The sequence below is a fragment of the Lacerta agilis genome, chromosome 7 (genome assembly GCF_009819535.1).
Source record: "Lacerta agilis isolate rLacAgi1 chromosome 7, rLacAgi1.pri, whole genome shotgun sequence".
NCBI lineage: Eukaryota > Metazoa > Chordata > Lepidosauria > Squamata > Lacertidae > Lacerta > Lacerta agilis.
In genome coordinates this window covers 21,362,392-21,383,609 of record NC_046318.1, presented here as the reverse complement: position 1 = coordinate 21,383,609, position 21,218 = coordinate 21,362,392, and the positions used below count along the sequence as shown (strand labels likewise).

Below are 21,218 nucleotides of genomic sequence, written 5' to 3'. Positions count from 1 at the left end.
GCCCAAGGCATGATGGACAACAGCAACAACCAGGGGAAAGAAAGACATATCTTACAAGGACAGGAAGAAACACCACGGACAGAATAATTGCCACACACAGGAAGAACAAGGATATAGTTTGAGTTCCTCACTTGTAGTTTTGTAAATCATTTAATGTGTCAACACGAATAGAAGTTATTAATATTGCAGTTGTTGTATAAGGGATTATTATTAAGTCTGGAATATAATGGAAATTAGTAAGATTTTTTTTAAATTATTTTATTTGATTTTTCAGATTTAAAATTTACAGTCACACATCCAACATACAACATAAAAGCAAGATTCCAATGAATCTCTTGGACTTCCCTTCTCCCCATTGTGGGTCCTACAGTTAATCATTTCCCCCTGCATCTTTTATCATAATCCAAATCTCTCCATTGTATCTAAAATTCACCGTTAAACTACAAGTGATATTCTGAAATTAAAAAGATTTTTGAGTGCAGAAATAAAGCAAAGAATCAAACCATCAAATCTAGCACATGGGGGGGAACTTTATCTAAAGTTTGGTATTTGAACGATTGGTATTAATAATTGTATTATAAATGGGTATTGTCATAATGAGGCTATTGCTGCATTGTAATTCAAAAATAATAAAAAATATTATCAAAAATAAAATAAAATAGCGAGGCATCAAGAGTCACATGCAACTCCAAGGCCGAAAGTTTCCCCTCCCTGGCATAAGTGGTCCCCTATTGCAAAAGAAATAAAAAACAGACCTTAATATTTCATTGGACAAGGCACTTTGTTTTCAGCCCTTTTCAATAAGCTGACAGAAGGAATCTGACTTGTGTTCTAAGGGGAGCAGAGTTTGCCAAGGAAAAGGATGGCATTGCTAGGATTGTGCAGGATGCAGAAGAGGAACGGGTGATTAGCCTCAAATAGTTCATAAGACGGTATGGATCTGTTGGAGACCACGGCGCCTGTGGCAGCGGCTGCTTTTGTCCCCACTTCGTCAACGTCCACAAAGGCTTTGTGGAGCACTTTGGATAAGTATAGCTGATCCGAGGCAGCCATCCCAGAAAGGTCGGCTCTGGATCTATCGAACACATCAATCATCCCCAGGGCTTGCAAAGACGAGTTGAGGTCAAAGGACTCTTCAAGCTTGAACCGGGGGAGATACACCTCAACATGCTCCTCTGTCAAGTTTTCTGAGGCAGTCCAGCGTGCTAAATTCTCACAGGTCACGGCATTTTCAACCTGTATGGCAAAAAAAAGAAGAATGAAAAAACAACATGGCTAAAATAAACATCGCCAGGGCCGGATTTAGTTTTAATGAGGCCCTAAGCTACTGAAGGTAATGAGGCCCTTTATATGTCCAGCTGTCCTTTATCAACAACAAATTGCTGCTGTTTCTTGTGTTGAATATATGCTATATCAGGCATGTCCAACAGGTAGACCGTAATCTACCGGTAGATCACTGGGCGTCTGCAGTAGATCACTGGTAGATCATTGGCTCCCCCCAAAGAAGCTGAACAACTGTGGCTTCCCTAAAAAAGCTCAACATTTTACCACCTCCTTGAAAAAACTCAACAACTTTTACCTGAACCTGAAACCCCCCCCCCAAAAAAAAATGGGCGTTCCTCCTTCCTAAAAAAAAAAAAAAGCTCTACAACTTTGACCTGAAGCTGTATAATTGATATATATTTGAATCTGAATTGTAATTTGAGATTGATAAAATGTGGTTCATATTGGATTTTAGTAATTGAAAATTTAATAAAAATTATTTGCTAAAAAACACACCATGATTCACTGTAAGTTATGGGGGGGGATCATACCAAGGAAGCTGAAAACAGTTGAGTTCGTTTGTTTTTTAAAAAAAAAAATAATGTAGGGATGGTGTGGATTTTTTGGAAAGTGCCCTACACTTGCTGAACACATTGAGACTCATTTTAAGGTGACCCAGATTCTTGCTTGGGTTGATCCTCACAGTGATCCTTCCTTGCCTCAGTCCCAGTAAACATAATCTCCTGGTTTGGGCCTTAATGGAAAACAATGGTTAATTAAACCAGGAAGTTGCCAATCATGGTGTGCAAAGGCTGAAAGGGGAAAGGGGGTGGCATGAGCGAGATTCAGATAAACTGAGATGCGTATGTCAAAACCAGACATTTTTTTCTGCAACTCTGTGGCTTATGTTTCCAACATGGTGACTTGTTTGTGACTTACCTGTTTCAAATTGCTGATGTCGTCTGGCAATATAATGATCATGGACAACACTTTGCCATGGTATGGGAGGCAAAGGATCTGTGCGTCCCTCTCCATCGTGTATCCCAGCTTAAATCGACCTTTCTGGTGCATCATCTGTACACGTTTACTTTCATTCTGTTTCGAAAGGCGATAGAGAAAGACATAGGCTTAGCCGAAACACACACACTCTGGTTGTCAATAAATATGGCAAGAAGAAAGCATGCTGTTCACTTCTTTGGTCAGCCGAATGCACAAATGCTGAATGACTGTTTGGTAGCATTGCACAAGCCAATTCTTCAGATGGTTGTAGCTGGCAGGGGACAGGACTGGCTAAGAATGGGAGCTGTAAGGAAATATATAATTAAAATCTCATTTCAACCACAAATTTGCTAGGTGAGGCTACTATGCTTGTCTACTTCACAGAGGGTGGATCAACACATAGGGGGGAAATGCTATAAATTAAATTGTTATAACAAAAGAAAGAAAAACCCTATGTAAAAATCGCATAGAAGATTTCTTTGCTCTCTGGTGCCATCTGGTGTTGCATGTTTATACTGCATTCAAAGCGGGTCGGTCCGTCCCCCCGTCCCCCACTAATATAGCTGAGTCCAGAGTTGCTGTTGGGTTACTGAGCTAATGTATGTGATGTGCTTTGGATATTTGAAGTGAACTGAATGTATGCTCCATTTTTCCCATCAACCAGAGATGGCCTTATTTTCTCCTACCTTTCCCTCCCTCTTTTTTCTTTTGGTGACATTTTTAGGAATGCCTTTTGACCATTTTTGTAGCATTTGTAGTAAATATTGCTGAATGTTCTGCAATAAGTTGCAGGTGTTTCATGTATTTCTTTAAAAACGTAGCACTTAATATAATAAAAAGTATCTAAATGGTTTAGTTGAAAACATTTAAATACAACAACTGTCTATAAAATTTCCTAAAAACAAGATAAAACTGTGACTGCGTATCATAAATAAAATTGAGCACTGTACAAAACAAAAAATTAAAAACATAGATTCAAAGTCCCAGTAAGTCAGGGGAAGCATATAAATCTACAACTAGTGGGTCAAGACCCCATGGAAATATATGGTAAAAAATATATGGTGGTTGTTTTTTTTTTGTTGTTGTTTTGTTTTTTTTGTTTTAAAGGATCCCCAAATGCATGTTTGCATTAACAGCAGGTTCTGAGTCTGAAAGGGTTGGATATATAAATTTTCTATGATAAATACAGCAAAATGCATTGAGGGATTAAACATTCTACTACGTGTTCTTAAATTTTAAATCCCTTTTGCAAGATATTCCTATAGCAACACACAGCCTGGTAGTGGGATGGAGGTCCTGGGCATGGCGCATACTTAATTTGTTTAACCTACCATATTTATTAAATGTATATGCTACCCTTCGCCTGAGGATCATAGGGCAGTTTACAATATAAAAACACAAAAATACATAATATAATGACGAATTGCACATCTAAAAACAACCCCACATGAGCTAAGGTGATGGACTACGCCGAAATGGCAAAGCTGGCTGGAAAGCTCAGGAACCAAGAGGACAAATTTTTTAAAAAAAGATTGGGAAAAATCCATAATTTATTTAAGAGACCACTGGAAGAAGATGAAAACATTAGCAGGATTTTAAGCTCACTTGTAATGTAACAAACATGATGGAAAAGATGGGTAGATATAAAATATAGAATATGGAATAATATGCAGTTGTAAATGTTGACAATAGGACCCATGGAGGGGATGGAGGGAAGTCTCGAGTAATCTCTATATATGGATATGTATTTGGATTCTTATATTTTTTTATTTGTAAAATCAAATAAAACTTATTTCAAAAAAATGTTTTTAAAAAACATCTCCACATGTATATGGAATCTCTCTGTCGCTGTAGAGATTGTTTAGTAATAGAGGAGCGCCCTCTTGTGAGCCCTTGGAGTAAAATCATTTGCATTATACAGACTTTAGCTTGGGCTACGCGGGTGGTGCTGTGGTCTAAACCACAGAGCCTAGGGCTTGCTGATCAGAAGGCTGGCGGTTTGAATCCCCGCGACGGGGTGAGCTCCAATTGCTCGGTCCCAGCTCTGGCCAACCTAGCAGATTGAAAGCACGTCAAAGTGCAAGTAGATAAATAGGTACTGCTCTGGAGGAAAGGTAAACAGTGTTTCCGTGCACTGCAGCTTAGTCATGCTGGCCACATGACCTGGAAAAACTGCGGACAAACGTTAGCTCCCTCGGCCAGTAAAGCGAAATGAGCGCCGTAACCCCAGAGTCGTCCGCGACTGGACTTAACGGTCAGGGGTCCCTTTACCGTTACCTGTTACACATATTTCAGAATAAAGCTGTGAGCTGATAGAAGAGGATGTGCCACTTCACGCTGCCCACGTGGGCTGCTATTTATTTAGCACTCCCCCTAAATAAAAGTACTCCTCCAAGTAGAAAAAAAATAGAATTGTCAGGTGTACAAGAGCCTTTCCTTTGGCATGTGGGACCCTGCTCTTTCAGAATCCCTGCGAGTGGATCTACTTGCAAATGTTCCAGCTTGCCATATAACTCAGCAACCTTGAGCAACTCCTGGTGAGAATCCATTTGTACGTGTGGGTTGCAAGCATGCAAAGAGCAGTGAAGGCATATCCCTGAACAACAAGGCACAAATAGAAGGAACCGTGAAAAAAGGATTGTCAGGCATAAGCAAGACTTCGACTGGGAACCTCCTGATATGTGCAGCTATGTGATTTGGAGCCACACAGTGGATGAGGAAGTTGATACTGGGCAGAGTTGGAGATCAGTGACAGAGCATGTGATGTTGTTGTTGTTGTTGTTGTTGTTGTTGTTGTTGTTGTTCAGTCGTTCAGTCGTGTCCGACTCTTCGTGACCCCATGGACCAGAGCACACCAGGCACGCCTATCCTTCACTGCCTCTCGCAGTTTGGCCAAACTCATGTTAGTAGCTTCGAGAACACTGTCCAACCATCTCATCCTCTGTCGTCCCCTTCTCCTTGTGCCCTCCATCTTTCCCAACACCAGGGTCTTTTCCAGGGAGTCTTCTCTTCTCATGAGGTGGCCAAAGTACTGGAGCCTCAACTTCAGGACCTGTCCTTCTAATGAGCACTCAGGGCTGATTTCTTTAAGGATGGATAGGTTTGATCTTCTTGCAGTCCATGGGATTCTCAAGAGTCTCCTCCAGCACCATAATTCAAAAGCATCAATTCTTCGGCATGTGATATTGTTGTGTAATTCTTCTCAATGTTGATCCAGAGCAGGTTCCAACGTATAGTTAGCAGACTAAAAACTTAAACACGTTGCAGGATCCCCCCCCCCCCAAAAAAAATAGACCAGAAGCAATTGATACTTCATCCAGCAGAGCTTTACTGCTATTGAAGGGAAATGAGCATAATAGTCACAAATCCAATACATTCAGGATTGGCACTGTCCATAAGAAATCCAGTTGCAGAGGACTTCACTTAAACTTACAATAGCTTATAATAAGTCTAAACCTTAATGCTAAGCATACTATGTACAGAACACCACACCAGAAGGAAAAGAGATAGAAAGAGTAACCCAGGCTCCTTCTGGCCTCCTATGATGATCTTCAAGCATGACCTCGAAGAAGAGATAACAGAACCAGTTTAAACCAGCTGTACTCAGCTTCTCTGAAGGAATAACCTAAACATTAGGAACTTTCTGCTTGTTTCTTTCACACAGAGAAGCTTCCAGAACCCTCTTGAATTAATTGGAATAGGAAAGATCTCTACACATCAGATCAATACTTTCTGCACTAAGAAATGCAAACTGACAGATATAGCTAGCTCAGCAGCATTTACACAGACTGGCAGGCATTCTCCAGAGCTTCAGGTAGAAGTCTTTCCTAGACACATGTGGAGATGTTGAGGACTGAAGCTTGGACCTTTTGTATGAGTTATGGCCTCTCGCCAAAGGAAGTGCAAGATCCATGGCTTGAGCCAGCCAGCCAGCCAAGTCCTTGACCTGTTCTACTACTCAGCTGAGAAGGCTGGTAGAGTAAGGTTACCAGATTTTTTTCAATGAATCCGGGGACACTTTTCAACTTCAATGGATTTTGTATGGGGACTGATGTGTAAATCCGGGGACTGTCCCTGGGAAACGGGGATGTCTGGTAACCTTATGGTAGAGTGCCATTGGGCCGCCATTTTGTAACATACTTGAATCAGCATTGAACATTCACACGATTCTAAAATGATAGATTTAGTTGTGCTACGATACCTCATTCAGCCTAAATTCTCTTTCTGTCGTAAGCTTTGGGTCAAACTGGTGTTCCCAAGTTGCTTTAAAGTAGACAGCATTTGCCAGCACCAACACAGTGTCTTGCTGAATAATTCCTGGAGGAAAAAGGTCCTTGATGTTTCCTTAGAGAAAAGAAATTTGAATTAATGCGGGGTTTTTTTTTAAAGTATAACCTCACCACCTTTCATACATAGTAAAAGCAACTGAATTGTTTTTGATTCACAGAACCAAGGAATTGTGATTATCACACTTCCCACAACCCCTCAATTACTTTTGTTTTTGTTTTTTTTAAATAGACTACTCTCCATCACATTGAGGTTATCCCGGGGCAGTTTCCAGCATATAAAAATAAATACAACTGACAATAAGGACCAAATGATTAGCACAGCAGCATAAAGCTCCAATAACAGTGGCAACTCTCATTATGAGATCCTCTAGGTTGGGGCAGCAGAACATTGCAAGTGAATTCTGCAACAATAATACATTAGTGGTGGATTTATACTGGACTGTGTGCACATCATTTCACTTTTTTAGTAGCCCTGCAATACTTCCTCAATGTTACCCCATTATTGCTGCCTGGTGGGATGTCTTACGCTATTGCGCAAAAAACCTGGATATGTGTGTGTGTGTGTGTGTGTGAAACAAACCAGGATATTTGTGGTATGAAAAGTTACAGGATTTCAGCAGGAAGTTACAGGACATGCACTGATTGGGAATGAGGCCATGTGTTGCATTCAACCAAGTCCAACTCATAGTAGAACCATTGAGATGAATGAACTGAAAGGTGGGGTTCACTTAATGAACCCTGTCTACTTATGCCATGGGGCTTTCCCTCACCCTTCCCCAGGAAGTCCTGTAGAATCCCCAGAACATCATGCAAGGGAATGAGGATCATTCTGCCTGGCAAACAGACATATTGGTGCAGAAGGAGCATTTGTAATAGCATGAGCTTGAATTCCACCCTAAGTTTAGTAGTGTTTAACAACTTCAGTGGGCCTTCCCTTAGGGAAAGGACTAGTGCAACACCACCCAGTATGGCTACCCCAAAACCTTTGCAGGTGCAAACAGTATTGAAAATTGGGGTTGTGTAAAACCACATAGCATCATGAGTACACATAATCATGAATGCATTATAAAAAGAACACCTGAAGACGCCCCAAGGAACCTCTAGCACCTGAAAGAACTTGATGGAGAAAGTCCAGTAGGGTTTTCTCCCATTTGCACCTCCAGAGGAAGAGGGTCCCAGAGCTAGGGAGCCACAAGAGGAGAAACTTCACTGGATAAAATTTAGCTTGCTGCGCAAAAAGCTGTTAAAGGCCCTGGGAAGGACTTGCTCACAAATGTATTGACAGCTGCCCAAATTATGATAGCTAGGAAGTGGAAGGGGCAAGCAGAATATAAAATGGAAGAGTGGTATAATGAGGCGTGGGATATAGCTATTAATGATAAATTAACATGTGCCATTAAGGATGGACAGGGAATATGCAGGAGAAATTATTTCCAGGAGATATGGAAGGTGTTTGTAGAATTTGTACTGTTAAAATGAAAAGGAGTCAAACTATCACAAGAGGTGTTGAAATTTTGGGAGGTTGGATAGTTACAATGGAATGGTCTCAGTGGTTGGGTGTACATTTTTATTCTTATTTATTTATGATTATTACTTTGTCAAAATAGAAGGAGAAGGAGAAGGGGAGAGGAGGAGGAGGAGGAGGAGGAGGAGGAGGAGGAGGAGGAGGAGGAAGAAGAAGAAGAAGAAGAAGAAGAAGAAGAAGAAGAAGAAGAAGAAGAAGAAGAAGAAGAAGAAGAAGAAGAAGAAGAAGAAGAAGAAGAAATAAAGGTCTGGTGGGGTACTGCAAGAAAAATAAGGTAGTGATTAGTGGTTTTGGTTTTGTGCTACAAATCAATGATTCCTGCAACACTGAGTGCTTCCAGGCTGTTGCTATTCCTGAGTGGGATGATGGGTAAATTCACTGGGAAGTGTGGAATAATACTTGATGATGCAACAAGTTCTAACATCCCCACAAACAAATCAGAATGGATGCTCAGGAGGAATGCTCAATAAACACGTCATCGGGAAGTGAACTTCAGCTTCCTTACCCTTTGTCTGCCTGGCAACTTCATGGTTAATCTCCTGCCTTGCTTTTTCGGTAGCATTTTGAAAGTCGACCGTTTGCAGCGTAGCTCCAAATATTTCCTTCGTGCGTGTGAGGTATTGCTGTGGAGTTTTTAAAAATGAATGAGAAATATTGTGAATTCCCTAGGTGAGCCATTTATAGATGACAGTAAACAGGTACTGGTCACCTCTTACCTAGTGCCTTGCTGGGTAATCTATGAGACCTTCCTACAGAAAGGGAACCATCCACCCCGCCAGAGCAACACTTGATATGCAGTGTGGACTGCAGCCTCCTCTTCTGGGGCATTTGGCCACAAAAGTGAGAGGCAGCTAAACAGTAAGCACTTGTGCAAAGTCGGCCTTTTAAAGTGCACAGAAAATTTAGCCAACCATTGAAATATAGTCAAGGTATTTCTAGTTATACACCAGTCAGGATGCTGTTGGCAGCTCCCGACTGGTTGCCAAGTATAAAGACATGGAAAAGTTTCTTACAGGCCATTTAGAGAGAGGGGCTATAGAACCCAGCCTCTTGGATAATGGCATTGTCCCAAGTGAATCTTCACCCCTCATCTCTCCCACTTCCTCATTTGTTGTCATCACCATCACCTCCTTTATGGGTGCCACTAAGTACCCTCTGCCTTCAAGCTCTTTGCTCTCCTACTTTTAAGGCTCGCCAAGTTCTGGGAGATGGAGGGTCTGGAATGCTTTCTAATGACAACGTGTCAGTCAGCCGTTCTGGCTCTCCCGTGATTTCCCAACTTTCCCCCTCATCTGCCTCTGAGCTGCTACCTCCCTCAGACCCCTGTTGTAAATCTATACTGTCTTCCTCTTCCTCCTCCCTGGAAGCATCAGTATGGGGAGGAGGTCTCCAGCATTCCTCCTCTGCCCAGTCCCTGACAACACCCCTCCTTTGTGGTCACAACAGCTTTTTTGGATCTGAGGGGGCACCTTTGGCCTTCCATATGATGCTTGCCTCTCAACTACCATCACCGTCAACTGGTATGGACACTTGAAGGAAACTGGAGTCCAACAACATTTGGAAGGCTACAGGTTTCCCACCCTTGATTTAAGGCAATGATGAATGTAGCCTGGGTTCAGAAGACTATCATTCAAATCATTTAAAATTATTGGCAACAAGTCTTGGTGGGCTTCCACTTCCCCTCTCCTCCTCCTCCTCCTCCTTCATCCACAAGAGGACTGTGAAAACGTCCACTTTCATTTTCTTTTTTACTAAGTCACAATTTCCCATTTATGTACACTCTAGGATCCAATCAGAAGCCAGGATGGCCTCGGACCACTGGGGGTATATCTCCACCCCCACTGTTTAGCCCAGACATGGAGGTCCAGCTCCAAGGGCCTTCTGGTGGTTCCCTCACTGCGAGAAGAGAAGCTACAGGGAACCAGGCAGAGGGCCTTCTTGGTAGTGGCGCCCGCCCTGTGGAACGCCCTCCCATCAGATGTCAAGGAAATAAACAACTACCGGTACCTGACTTTTAGAAAACATCTGAAGGCCACTCTGTTTAGAGAAGTTTTTAATGTTTGGTGTTTTATCGTGTTTTTAATATTCTGTTGGGAGCCACCAAGAGTGGCTGGGGAATCCCAGCCAGATGGGCAGAGTATAAATATTATTATTATTATTATTATTATTATTATTATTATTATTATTATTATGGCATGTTCTGCTCAAATCGGGACTGTTGGCGGTTATAAGAGACCTTTTGCATGCATGTGGGCAGCTCTGCAACTGAGCTATGGCTTTCCTTCCACAGTGAGAGATCACTTACCTTGAAAAATTCATATCCTTTCTGCATGAACAGATTGTTGGCTACGTTCAGCTCATAGTCGTTACTGAGATTATTCAGCTGAAACAGAAGTTCCTTGATCTCTGGATAGATTCCTTCTTCCTAGCCACAGTATTAAGAAGATTTCAAATGGGGGGGAGAAACAAGTAGATTAATGGATGCAGAAATGTTTAGCAGCAAGAATTCGTTGCTATCTATTATTTTTAAGGGCTTGCAATGAAAAATGACAGAGGCCAATCATCAGCAACAATTTACCAATCAGGTATCCAGAAGCTTCTAAAATTGGGATTGCCCACTTTCAGTGAGCCTCTGGAGGTTGCTGCAGTCAGTGTATGGCTCCCCTTGTTGCATGTATCAGCCCTTCCTTTGGATGCTTGGCCAATGGACCTCTCCCTCCCCCAGTGGGTCTTTAACGCTTGTCACAGGATTGCTGTATATGCTTACACTCTAAAGATTTCCTGTGGGTGCTTTGCTGTATATGCTCCCCCCCCCCCAATTCTGTTGTGTGTTGTGCTCCAAAACAGTGCTTGAAAGTGTTATAAGAAAAATCTGCCCTTATTGCCTTATGGGGTACACAAGAGCCCTTGTAAAGTCCTTTGCGGGTTCTCCATCGGTAGGAGGCCAACCAGAGAATAATTAGAAGCAAAGCAGCTAGTAAGCTTGATCTTTATTGTTCTGTTGCAACAGGGTACCTTCCTCACACACAGGTGAGCAGGGAAGAACCCCAAACAAAGGGCTGCCTGTCCTTAAAAACACATTTCAAAAAATCCCCCTCAGAGTCCAGCCCCCACCCCCCAGAAGCATCATCCATACATCACAGAAGAGGTGCAGCCCAAAACCCACCCCTCGGATACATCAGACCTACATCACAAATTGGGAGGGTCAGAGGAGGTAGCCTGAGAATTCTCACACCTGTGCTATCTCTCCTTGACCCCTCCCAGACACACATTTCTGCAAAACAAAAGGTTTCCTGCCCTGGCTGATAGGGCTAATGCAAGGCTAATGGCCATCCTTTGTAAGGGAAATGGCCCATCATCTGGCACTCAGGCAGAGGGCTGCCCACCTCCTCCCTCCTTGCAGAGAAAACACTTGGTCAGCTGGGAATCAAAAAATGGTGTCAGGCATGCTGCTTCAGACATGTGACCTTGTTTGCTTGGTACATTTATGAACATTCTCACACACACACACACACACATACACACACACACACACACACACACACACACACACACACATATATATATATATATATATATATATATATATATATATAACCTTAATTTCTTACAACAAAAGGAACATAAGGGAATCTGTTCAGAAGGATGCTCGAGGGCTTCCAGTTCAGGGGACACTACTGACAGTGCCACTGGGGCTGATGGACTGGGGAAGCCATAGCAACATCACATGTGTGGTTCAAGGGATTTGTGTCGGGGAGGGTGTCATTGTCATTGTGAATTACAGTCGTAGCTTGAATCACGAACGCCTTGGCTCCCAAACAAATCAGCTACTGAACGATCGAAACCTGGAAGTGAGTGTTCCAGTTTTCAAACGATTTTCAGAAGCCAAACATCCGGCACAGCTTCCACAGCTTCTGAATGGCTGCAGGAGCCATTTTGGAAGTCCAAGGTATGAGTGTAATTGACAAGTGGGCAACATGTGGCTTATGGGTGCGACTGCTGGCACTGTTCCTGATTGGTCCATTTCCCAGGGATGCTGTAGGTCTGCCTGCCATTTTTACGTTATGTTTATGTTTTCCTGTGTTGCTTGCTTTCCAGGCAGAGTGGGTGTGGCCATTCTACCAGTGTGTCGGTGGTATATCTACCCACCGCCAACCCAGTGCAATTGGTGTAGAGGGTCGCTTGGCCTGGCTTCCTCGCCACATTTCTGGCTACAGGTCTTGATGGTACCAAAAAAAATAACCCACCACTTAGTCCTATGGCTTTAAGAATAGTTCTGTACATACCACTGAAAACTGAGCTGCAGTATCTCTCTTGGGTTCCGACGCAAGAAGACACTTTTTCCCCTCAGAAGCAGCTGGTCTTGCGCTTCCCAGAGTCCTATTGAAGTGTAGCACCTATAGCAGAAACAAGTTGTAAGCAATGCAAAGCATCCAGGATAGGAAGGGGGCAAAAAATCCCACTTACCTTGATTAAATAAACAAGAGACTACAACTGCTAAAAATATTATTACTGCTGAAACAGCTACATTGGTTTGTGGCGGTAGTTGTTTTAAAAGGAAAGCAAGAAATAAATATGAAAAATGAAGTACGTAGCTTACAGGTTTGTACCAATGGCTTCTTTTAATCCCTCTTACAGCTACTTTGAATATACAGTGGTACCTCAGGTTAGGAACTTAATTCGTTCTGGAGGTCCGTTCTTAACCTGAAACTGTTCTTAACCTGAAGCACAACTTTAGCTAATGGGACCTCCCGCTGTGCTGCCAGAGCACAATTTCTGTTCTTATCCTGAAACCAAGTTCTTAACCTGAAGCGTTATTTCTGGGTTAGTGGAGTATGTAACCTGAAGCGTATGTAACCTGAGGTACCACTGTATAGTGTTTCGACACTCGTTTTCTTACACATACCGGTATTCTACTTTGCTGACACTAGTCGAACAAGTTCCTTTGTTAAGGCAATGGCCACAGCCCATCAGCTAAGTACCCATCACCAGCATTTTAAAGAGTGAGCTCTGCTGCCATACAGACACATGGGAGGGCTTTTCACCATCTCACACCATGGGAATGCCATGCCATCCTAGGATGGAGAGCAATAGGCCAAGGAGGGCTGTGTATATATGAGTCTTGGCTGATGCTGGAAGCTGAAGAAACAGAGAGTTGTCTTACACTGTGCTGGGGCAAAAGCTGTGGCTCAGGGTTTCCCTGGAAACCTAGTGGGGAAGCAAGATCTGCGGGAGTGTTAATGCTGTCAGCTCCTCCATCCTATGCTCAGGTTGTATAGCTGTGTAAAAAAAAAAGCCAGCCATATGACATCTCAGTCCCATTGACCTTCATTCCAGAGAAACCAAGTCCTGGGTAAGTGTGGGGATGTTATTGAGTTGTAATTATTATTATTATTATTATTATTATTATTATTATTATTATTATTATTATTTCTACCCCACCCATCTGGCTGGGTTTCCCCAGCCACTCTGGGCGGCTTTCAACAGAACATTAAAAACAGAATAAAACTTCAAACATTCAAAACTTCCCTAAACAGGGCTGCTTTCAGATGTCTTCTTAAATTCGGATAGTTGTTTATTTCGTTGACAACTGATGGGAGGGTGTTGTTTTTATTCGGATTATATATGTAGTGATCTTTTCTGTGAACCACCCTAAGACAGTATATAAATTCAATGAATAATACAGTGGTACCTTGGGTTACAGACACTTCAGGTTACAGACGCTTCAGGTTACAGACTCCTCTAACCCAGAAATAATACCTCGGGTTAAGAACTTTGCTTCAGGATGAGAACAGAAATCACGCGGCAGCAGTGGGAGGCCCCATTAGCTAAAGTGGTACCTCAGGTTAAGAACAGTTTCAGGTTAAGAACGGACCTCCAGAACGAATTAAGTTCTTAACCTGAGATACCACTGTAATAGTAGAAGAAGAAGAAGAAGAAGAAGAAGAAGAAGAAGAAGAAGAAGAAGAAGAAGTAGTGCAGGAGCTGCCTAGAGATGCAACTGTATGTATTTGTTGATGCTCACCTCTTCCATCTGAGTTTTGCTGCTTCCCCTGGCACCAAGTAGTACCATGGCCAGGGCGGATGTGATACTTATTGGAGAGAAGAAGATGTTTTTGCAAATGTCACTTCTATTCAGCTTCTTGTAAAGATCAAGACCAAAAGCAATAATTGCTGTAGGAAGGGGGTCCTTGGTGAAATGCAGATCCATGATGACTAGCTGGTGAGGGAGAGAGAGAGAGAGAGAGAGAGAGAGAGAGAGAGAGAGAGTCAATAAATAGGTAGGTAAATGACAGGGACGTCTCTACCCGGTGGTTCAAGTGGCTCGAGGCACCAGGGCGCTGAGCTGTGAAGGAGCTTTGAAGGGCGCCAGGCTGAGACTGTCCGGGGAGGAGAGTTGGAGGGCAGCGGCGGAGGGGGTACAGTGCCAGGGGTTTCCCTCCGCTGCCGCTGTTGTGTGAAGCCGCCACCCCCGCAGCCGCCGCCAGAGGGCTTAGCAGTCGAGCCAGGGAGGGGGTTCTGGACTACGATGCCCCAGGGGCCGATGGAAGCTGTAGTCCAAAACTTACACAGGGGCACTATGAGCAGAGGCATAGGAAGGGGGGGTAGACCACCCCAGATGTCATCGCTGTAGGGGGGGGTTACATTTGGTGCCCGCCTGTGACTCCCAAGCCTACCCTGAGCTACCCTGTTGGGGGCGGTGATTAAAAAAATTTCCACACTGGTTACCACCTGGCCTTGCTACGCCTCTGGGTGCAGGGGCTCTAAGATGCAGCTTGCGGGCTGCCTCCACCTTCCCTGATGCCAGTGCTGTGAAGGGGAGGCTTCATGCTGCCTATCAGAGCAGCCCTGATCCCAACTCCTACTTGAGTGCAAGCAGGAGGGGGCAGGGATCTCTCAGGAAGTGGGAAGGAAGGAAGGAAGGAAGCCAGAGGGAGGCAGAAGGAAAACGAGAGAAATAAGTCCCATTGAGCTCAGTCAGTCCCAGTTAAGCTTCCCAGTTAAGTTACACTTTCAGGTTTCCAAATAAATGGTTGAGAGTGTAAACAACTTTCTGTGGGCAGCTAGTGTAGGGGTTAGAGAGTTCAACCCTGCCTCTCCACATTACTTGTTTAATTATGCATATATATGCATATATATTTAGGAGTCTGATCCATGAAATTCAGCTGTTCTTACTCCAAAGTGCATAGAGGATTGCTCAGAGGTAAGCCCCATTGAGCTCCTCAGCCCCAATTAAGCATGTCCGTGGGATTGAATCCTGTGAAATCCTGTATCAACTTATCTAGAAGTCTCATTGAACTGAATGGGACTTGCTTCTGAGTAGACAAGCATAGGATGACGCTGTAAGTCACCATCTTTTTACACTCTTATGTGTACATTGGGGGGGGGGGTAAAATATGGGAGTGTAAGTGGGGTTTATTCTAAGCTCTGACCTCCCCCCCCCCGTAAGCAGCCAGCATACTTCCCATCCCCAAAATGAATGAAAGGAAAGGAAAGAGGGAAAATAAGAATCAACACAGAAAGAGGCAGGGAAGAAGGAAAAAAAAAAACATCACAGGAGGAAAACTTGAAATTTGGGGGAATGAGAAAGACAGTGAGGGAGCAAGAAAAAGCAGAGTTGCATTGAAAAGAATGCGGTAGTAAGGGGATTCACCCTACCGCAGTTTCTTGGGCAAAGAGATTATTTACCTTTCTTAAGCTGCAGTTTGGCACCAAGACTTCCTTCCTGCTCAAAACATAACTATAAAGCTGAGTCCGCACCCTAAATCCTATTTTTTGTGACTAGGATTTGCAGTCTGGGCCGCCAGATGAAAAATAACATCAGAACAATTGTGGACTTAATTGAATATTTGGATCTGAAAATAGACAAGAAAGCGGCTTTAATTTTTATCGACGCCGAAAAAGCCTTCGATAATGTGTCGTGGCAATTTATGATGAAGATCTTAAAAAAGATGGAGGTGGGGGAACACTTTTTAAATGGAATCAAAGCCATCTATAAAGAACAGTCGGCAAAATTGGTGATTAACGGGGCTCTAACAGATAAATTTAACATTACAAAGGGCACAAGACAGGGCTGCCCGATATCACCATTGCTTTTTATTGTTGTATTGGAGGTTCTGGCAGATAAATTAAGAGCCACAAAAGATATTAAAGGAATTAAGATCGGCAAGAGGGAGCTCAAACTGAAGGCGTTTGCGGACGACATTGTAATGACTCTAGAAGATCCAATGCAAAGTGTGGGAGAGATGTTAACAACAATAGAAGAATTCGGAAAATTAGCAGGTTTCAAGCTAAATAAGGAAAAAACAAAAATGTTGGTTAAAAATCTAAGCGGGAAGGAAACGGAAGAATTACAAAATAAATATGGCATTATGGCGGTAAAAAAGGTTAAATATTTAGGAATTTGGCTGTCACCTAAAAATATAAATCTGTTTAGCGATAATTATGAGCCTATCTGGAAAGAAATCAAAAGAGATTTAGAAATCTGGAGTAAATTAAGTTTGTCACTGTGGGGAAGGATAGCAAGTGTAAAAATGAACGTCCTACCAAGGATCTTGTTTCTCTTCCAGATGTTACCGGTAATCAAGGGAATAAGCCAGTTAAAAGAGTGGCAGAAAAATTTGTCAAAATATATCTGGCAAGGCAAACGCCCGAGAATCAAACATAAATTATTAATAGATAAAAAAGAGAGAGGGGGCTTTGGATTGCCGGATTTAAAAATTTATTACGAGGCTTCGTGCATGATCTGGCTTAAAGAGTGGATGGTGCTGAAGGATAAGGAGCTGCTAGATTTGGAGGGTTTTAATAATAGGTACGGCTGGCACTCCTACCTTTGGCAAGGTAAAGTGAAAGTGCACAGGGAATTCCTGGCACATGTATTTAGGAAACCTTTATATGAAGTGTGGGTAAGACACAAGGACCTGGTGGAGAGAAAAACACCCAGATGGCTTTCCCCCAAAGAGATATTAACAATAAAAAAAAAATATATGGAAGAAGAAGATTGGGTAACATATGAGGAATTGTTAATTGAATCAGATAAAGATTGGAAAATTAAGGCATATGACCAGATAGCAGAAAAATTGACAGGATGGATCCAATATCACCAGATATATAATCTATTTAATGAAGACAAAAGAAAGTGTAATTTCGACAGTAACAAATCAAAATTCCAAGTGGATATTTTAGAGGGTAACGAGAAATTATTATCTAAAATGTACGATTATTTATTAGATTGGCATACTAAGGATGAAGAAGTTAAAGAGGTAATGACAAAATGGGCGATAGATGTTGGTCACAATATACAATTAGAAATGTGGGAAAATTTATGGAAAAAACATATGAAATTTACGGCATGTATATTGTTAAAGGAAAACATCATGAAAATGATGTATCGATGGTATCTCACACCCGTAAGATTGGCAAAAATGTACAAAAAATATGATAAGAAATGTTGGAAATGTGAGAAGAAGGATGGTGAGTTTTACCATATGTGGTGGACATGTGAAAAAGTCAAACCTTTTTGGGAGGCTATTTATAATGAATTAAAGAAAAATTTTAAGTATACATTCCCAAAAAAACAAGAGGCTTTCCTGATTGGGTTAGTAGGGGAAGAGAATGAAAGAAAAGATCAAAATCTCTTCTTATATGCCACCACAGCCGCGAGAGTACTATTGGCGCAAAAGTGGAAATTAAAAGAGGTACCAACAATAAATGATTGGAGAAGGAAGGTATTGGAATACTCAGAGTTGGCAAAATTAACTGGGAAAATAAGAGAAAAAAAGGATCAAAGGTTTCAATTGGAATGGGGTAAATTTCTGGAATATATAAAGGACTATAAGGAGGTGTAAGCACTTACGGGGTATAATGGAATTCTTGTAACAGGACAAATGAGTAATGAAAATATGAAGATAACAAAACATGTGAAAGAAGAAAAGAGAAAAGAAGAGAAAGCGTAGGAAAGAGGAAAAATTAGAAAGCCAGAGAAGAGAGGGGAGGAAGTCAATAAAAACTCGGCGGAGTTTAGTAATATTGTAAAACTTTATTTGACATGTATATTTGTGTTTTGTAAGATGATGAAAATAAAAAAAAAATATTTGCAAAAAAAATAGAAAAAAAGAAAGAAAAGAATGCGGTAGTAAGGGGATTCACCCTACCGCAGTTTCTTGGGCAAAGAGATTATTTACCTTTCTTAAGCTGCAGTTTGGCACCAAGACTTCCTTCCTGCTCAAAACATAACTATAAAGCTGAGTCCGCACCCTAAATCCTATTTTTTTGTGACTAGGATTTGCAGTCTGTTACAAAATGACTATTCTCCCTGTAAAATACAATGGGAAACAAGGTGGAGTGAGGGTGCCGGAGAGATCTTTGCACCATGGCGCCGGATATGATTAAGATGGCCCTGGTAAATGATTGATTGCTCAAGTTAGGAAAACTTGACTTCGTGGAACTGGTTTAGTTATATGACTGGAAAGGCACACGCCCAAGTGGAAACTATTTCCCCACAGACCGTTTTTCCTCCCAGACGATTTCTATATTGAAAAGATCTCTTGAGTGACACCTTTCCAAGCCTATTCCTCAATTGTTCACTTTATATTCAAAGGATACGTGCAACTGGAAGCTATTAGTCAGCAACACAAAAAGCAGAATGCAAAAAGCTGTAAGGTTCATAAGAAACTTTTGGAAAGTAGGATTGGTACCAGGCACGACATAATGCAGTTGGGACCACTTTACATAGCAATTAAAACAAGTAAGACAGGCTGAAAGGCCATGCTACAGCTTTTCAAAAGTAGTCCTCAAGCATAACAACAACAACAATAACTTTTATACTGCCCTATACCCATAGATCTCAAGGCAGTTCACAACCTGAAAAGTACATGTTGATTTTAATATTTTTATCCTATCTATGCACTATAATGTCAAAATGTACAAGACTGAAATATCATGTGAAGTCTTGTATTCCATGCTTGTTTTCAATGTTTCAAAAGTTAGAACTTGAGATTAGGGATTGTTGCCAGCTTCATTAACATATGAACCCAAAATTCTAGATTCCCCCAAACTGATGCCAAAGTTTTGTGCTAGTTTTGTGCTGTAAACTAGATGGGGTATCAGTTGCAGCACCAAGTTTCCTTCCCAATTTATATATCACGTTCAGGAGGTGGGGGGGCTTTTCATCTGGACCACATCAGGGGAGACATAGTTAAACTTTCCCTCCCCACCCCCTGGAGTTCTACTGCTGTTCTGCCCACCCCTATGGCTGCTGGGGGGGGGTGGTTTTTTAAAAAAATGATAATTAATTGTATTCACCCAATTAACATCATGCCTAGTTTGGCCCCGTGGCTATAGGCAGGTGAACACCTTAATTTTAACAAATTAGCCTGAATTTGTATTGTATAATGAGCTGAGTGTGTCAGCTGACATTTCATTTGCAAACCAACAAATTTGGGTTTAATTTACAACCCTTAATCTGTTGTAAACGAGATGCCTTGCAAAATGAACCTTTGGGCATATTATTATTTAAACAATAATTTTAAACATATATCTACCTCCTTGTCTTCGGAAGTCAAGAGATCAGTATATACTCAGTATTCTCTCTCTTCATCTGTTTCCAGCTTTCTGGAGGAACTGGAATATTTAAGGTGTGGCCTCGCCCACTAATAAATATTCCACATGACTTCATGATCATTCCCGACTTCTGGTCTTCCTGCACTGATTATATTTTCTCAGATTTAGATTTGATTACGCAGAAAGCTGTATATTTTAGGAGAATTCTCTTTCTTCTCGAACTATCCAAATCTGCTGCAACAAATGACATTTGTCTCAGCTTCCTTTTATCACACGGAATTACCAAACTCATCCAAATGTACTCAAAGCAGAGAAGCAGGAGTCTGCCTATACAAATTATATATATATGAATTACGTAAGGGAATGAGCAGGATTCGTTTTATGTTCCATTGCCTAGAGTAATTCTCCCATTAGCTTGTGTGTGTGTGTGTGTGTGTGCATGTGCATATACACACACAGACACCATCAGATGTCAAGATGATAAAGAACTACACAACTTTTAGAAGACAGCCGCCCTGTATTGGGATGTTTCAATGTTTGACTTCTATTGTTTTTATATATTTTGGAAGCCGCCCAGAGTGGGATATAAATTCTATGTTTGTGTGTGATTTAATAATAGTAAGCAAAACGAATACTAAATACAAGATAACAAAATAAATAGAAAGATGTTAAAGAAAAGAGGGGATACAGCAAATTTGAAAAACACACTTTGATAGGGAATAGTCGGGGCTGTTTTCACTTGAAATGGAACTGTTTAATTCAGACACATAAGTAAGCTTAGGAAAGTGAGTAGCCTGCAGAAAAATTACCAGCCTGCTGGTAATTCTGTCCCTCCTTTGGCAGCCTGTTTGGTGACTATGCTGAGCCTCAAGAAGGGGTGTGGCACCCCCTGCCCTCCTCCACTAGTTTCCTCACTTGCGTCTCTGGAATTCTGTGCACTCATCTGCATGCAATTCCTTGTTGCCTGTGACTACCATCTTAGTTTGTTAATACAAGGCTGCTTTAATACCTCTTTGTATAATACCCAAAATCAAAGTCAGAATGAACAGTTCGGATATAAGATTTTTTTTAAGAAAAGGAAACAGCTTAATGACAATAGACAAGTTAGCTAAAAAGGCATTTATTCTCACAGCTACCGTGGCCCCATAGTAAAATGGCACAACTTCACTGTAGTCAAAACAAAATCGAAAATTCTTTCTAGTAGCACCTTAGAGACCAACTATGGCCTCAGTTGGTCTCTAAGGTGCTACTAGAAAGAATTTTCGATTTTGTTTTGACTATGGCAGACCAACACGGCTACCCACCTGTAACTTCACTGTAGTTCCAGTTACAGGTAGGTAGCCGTGTTGGTCTGCCATAGTCAAATCAAAATAAATAAATAAATAAATAAATCCTTCCAGTAGCACCTTAGAGACCAACTAAGTTTGTTCTTGGTATGAGCTTTTGTGTCTGAAGAAATATCTGAAGAAGTGTGCATGTACACGAAAGAACAAACTTAGTTGGTCTCTAAGGTGCTACTTTTATATGCCTGTTGTCTTTGTCCATGGAGTTTTCTTGGCAGGGATACTGGAGTGGCTTGC

General features: G+C 41.7%; 1 protein-coding gene across 1 annotated transcript; it reads right to left on the bottom strand.

Annotated features, from left to right (window-relative positions):
- Positions 1-630: 630 nt before the first annotated feature.
- SERPINB12 (serpin family B member 12) lies at positions 631-19,678 on the bottom strand. The gene is made up of 8 exons (XM_033154448.1): positions 19,620-19,678; positions 14,102-14,296; positions 12,363-12,473; positions 10,382-10,501; positions 8,582-8,699; positions 6,464-6,606; positions 2,203-2,358; positions 631-1,236 (listed from the first exon to the last, which is right to left on the bottom strand). Exons 2-8 carry the CDS (start codon positions 14,285-14,287, stop codon positions 832-834), a joined length of 1,239 nt encoding a protein of 412 aa, XP_033010339.1. The 5' UTR covers positions 14,288-14,296; positions 19,620-19,678; the 3' UTR covers positions 631-831.
- Between the last annotated feature and the right edge of the window lie 1,540 nt (positions 19,679-21,218).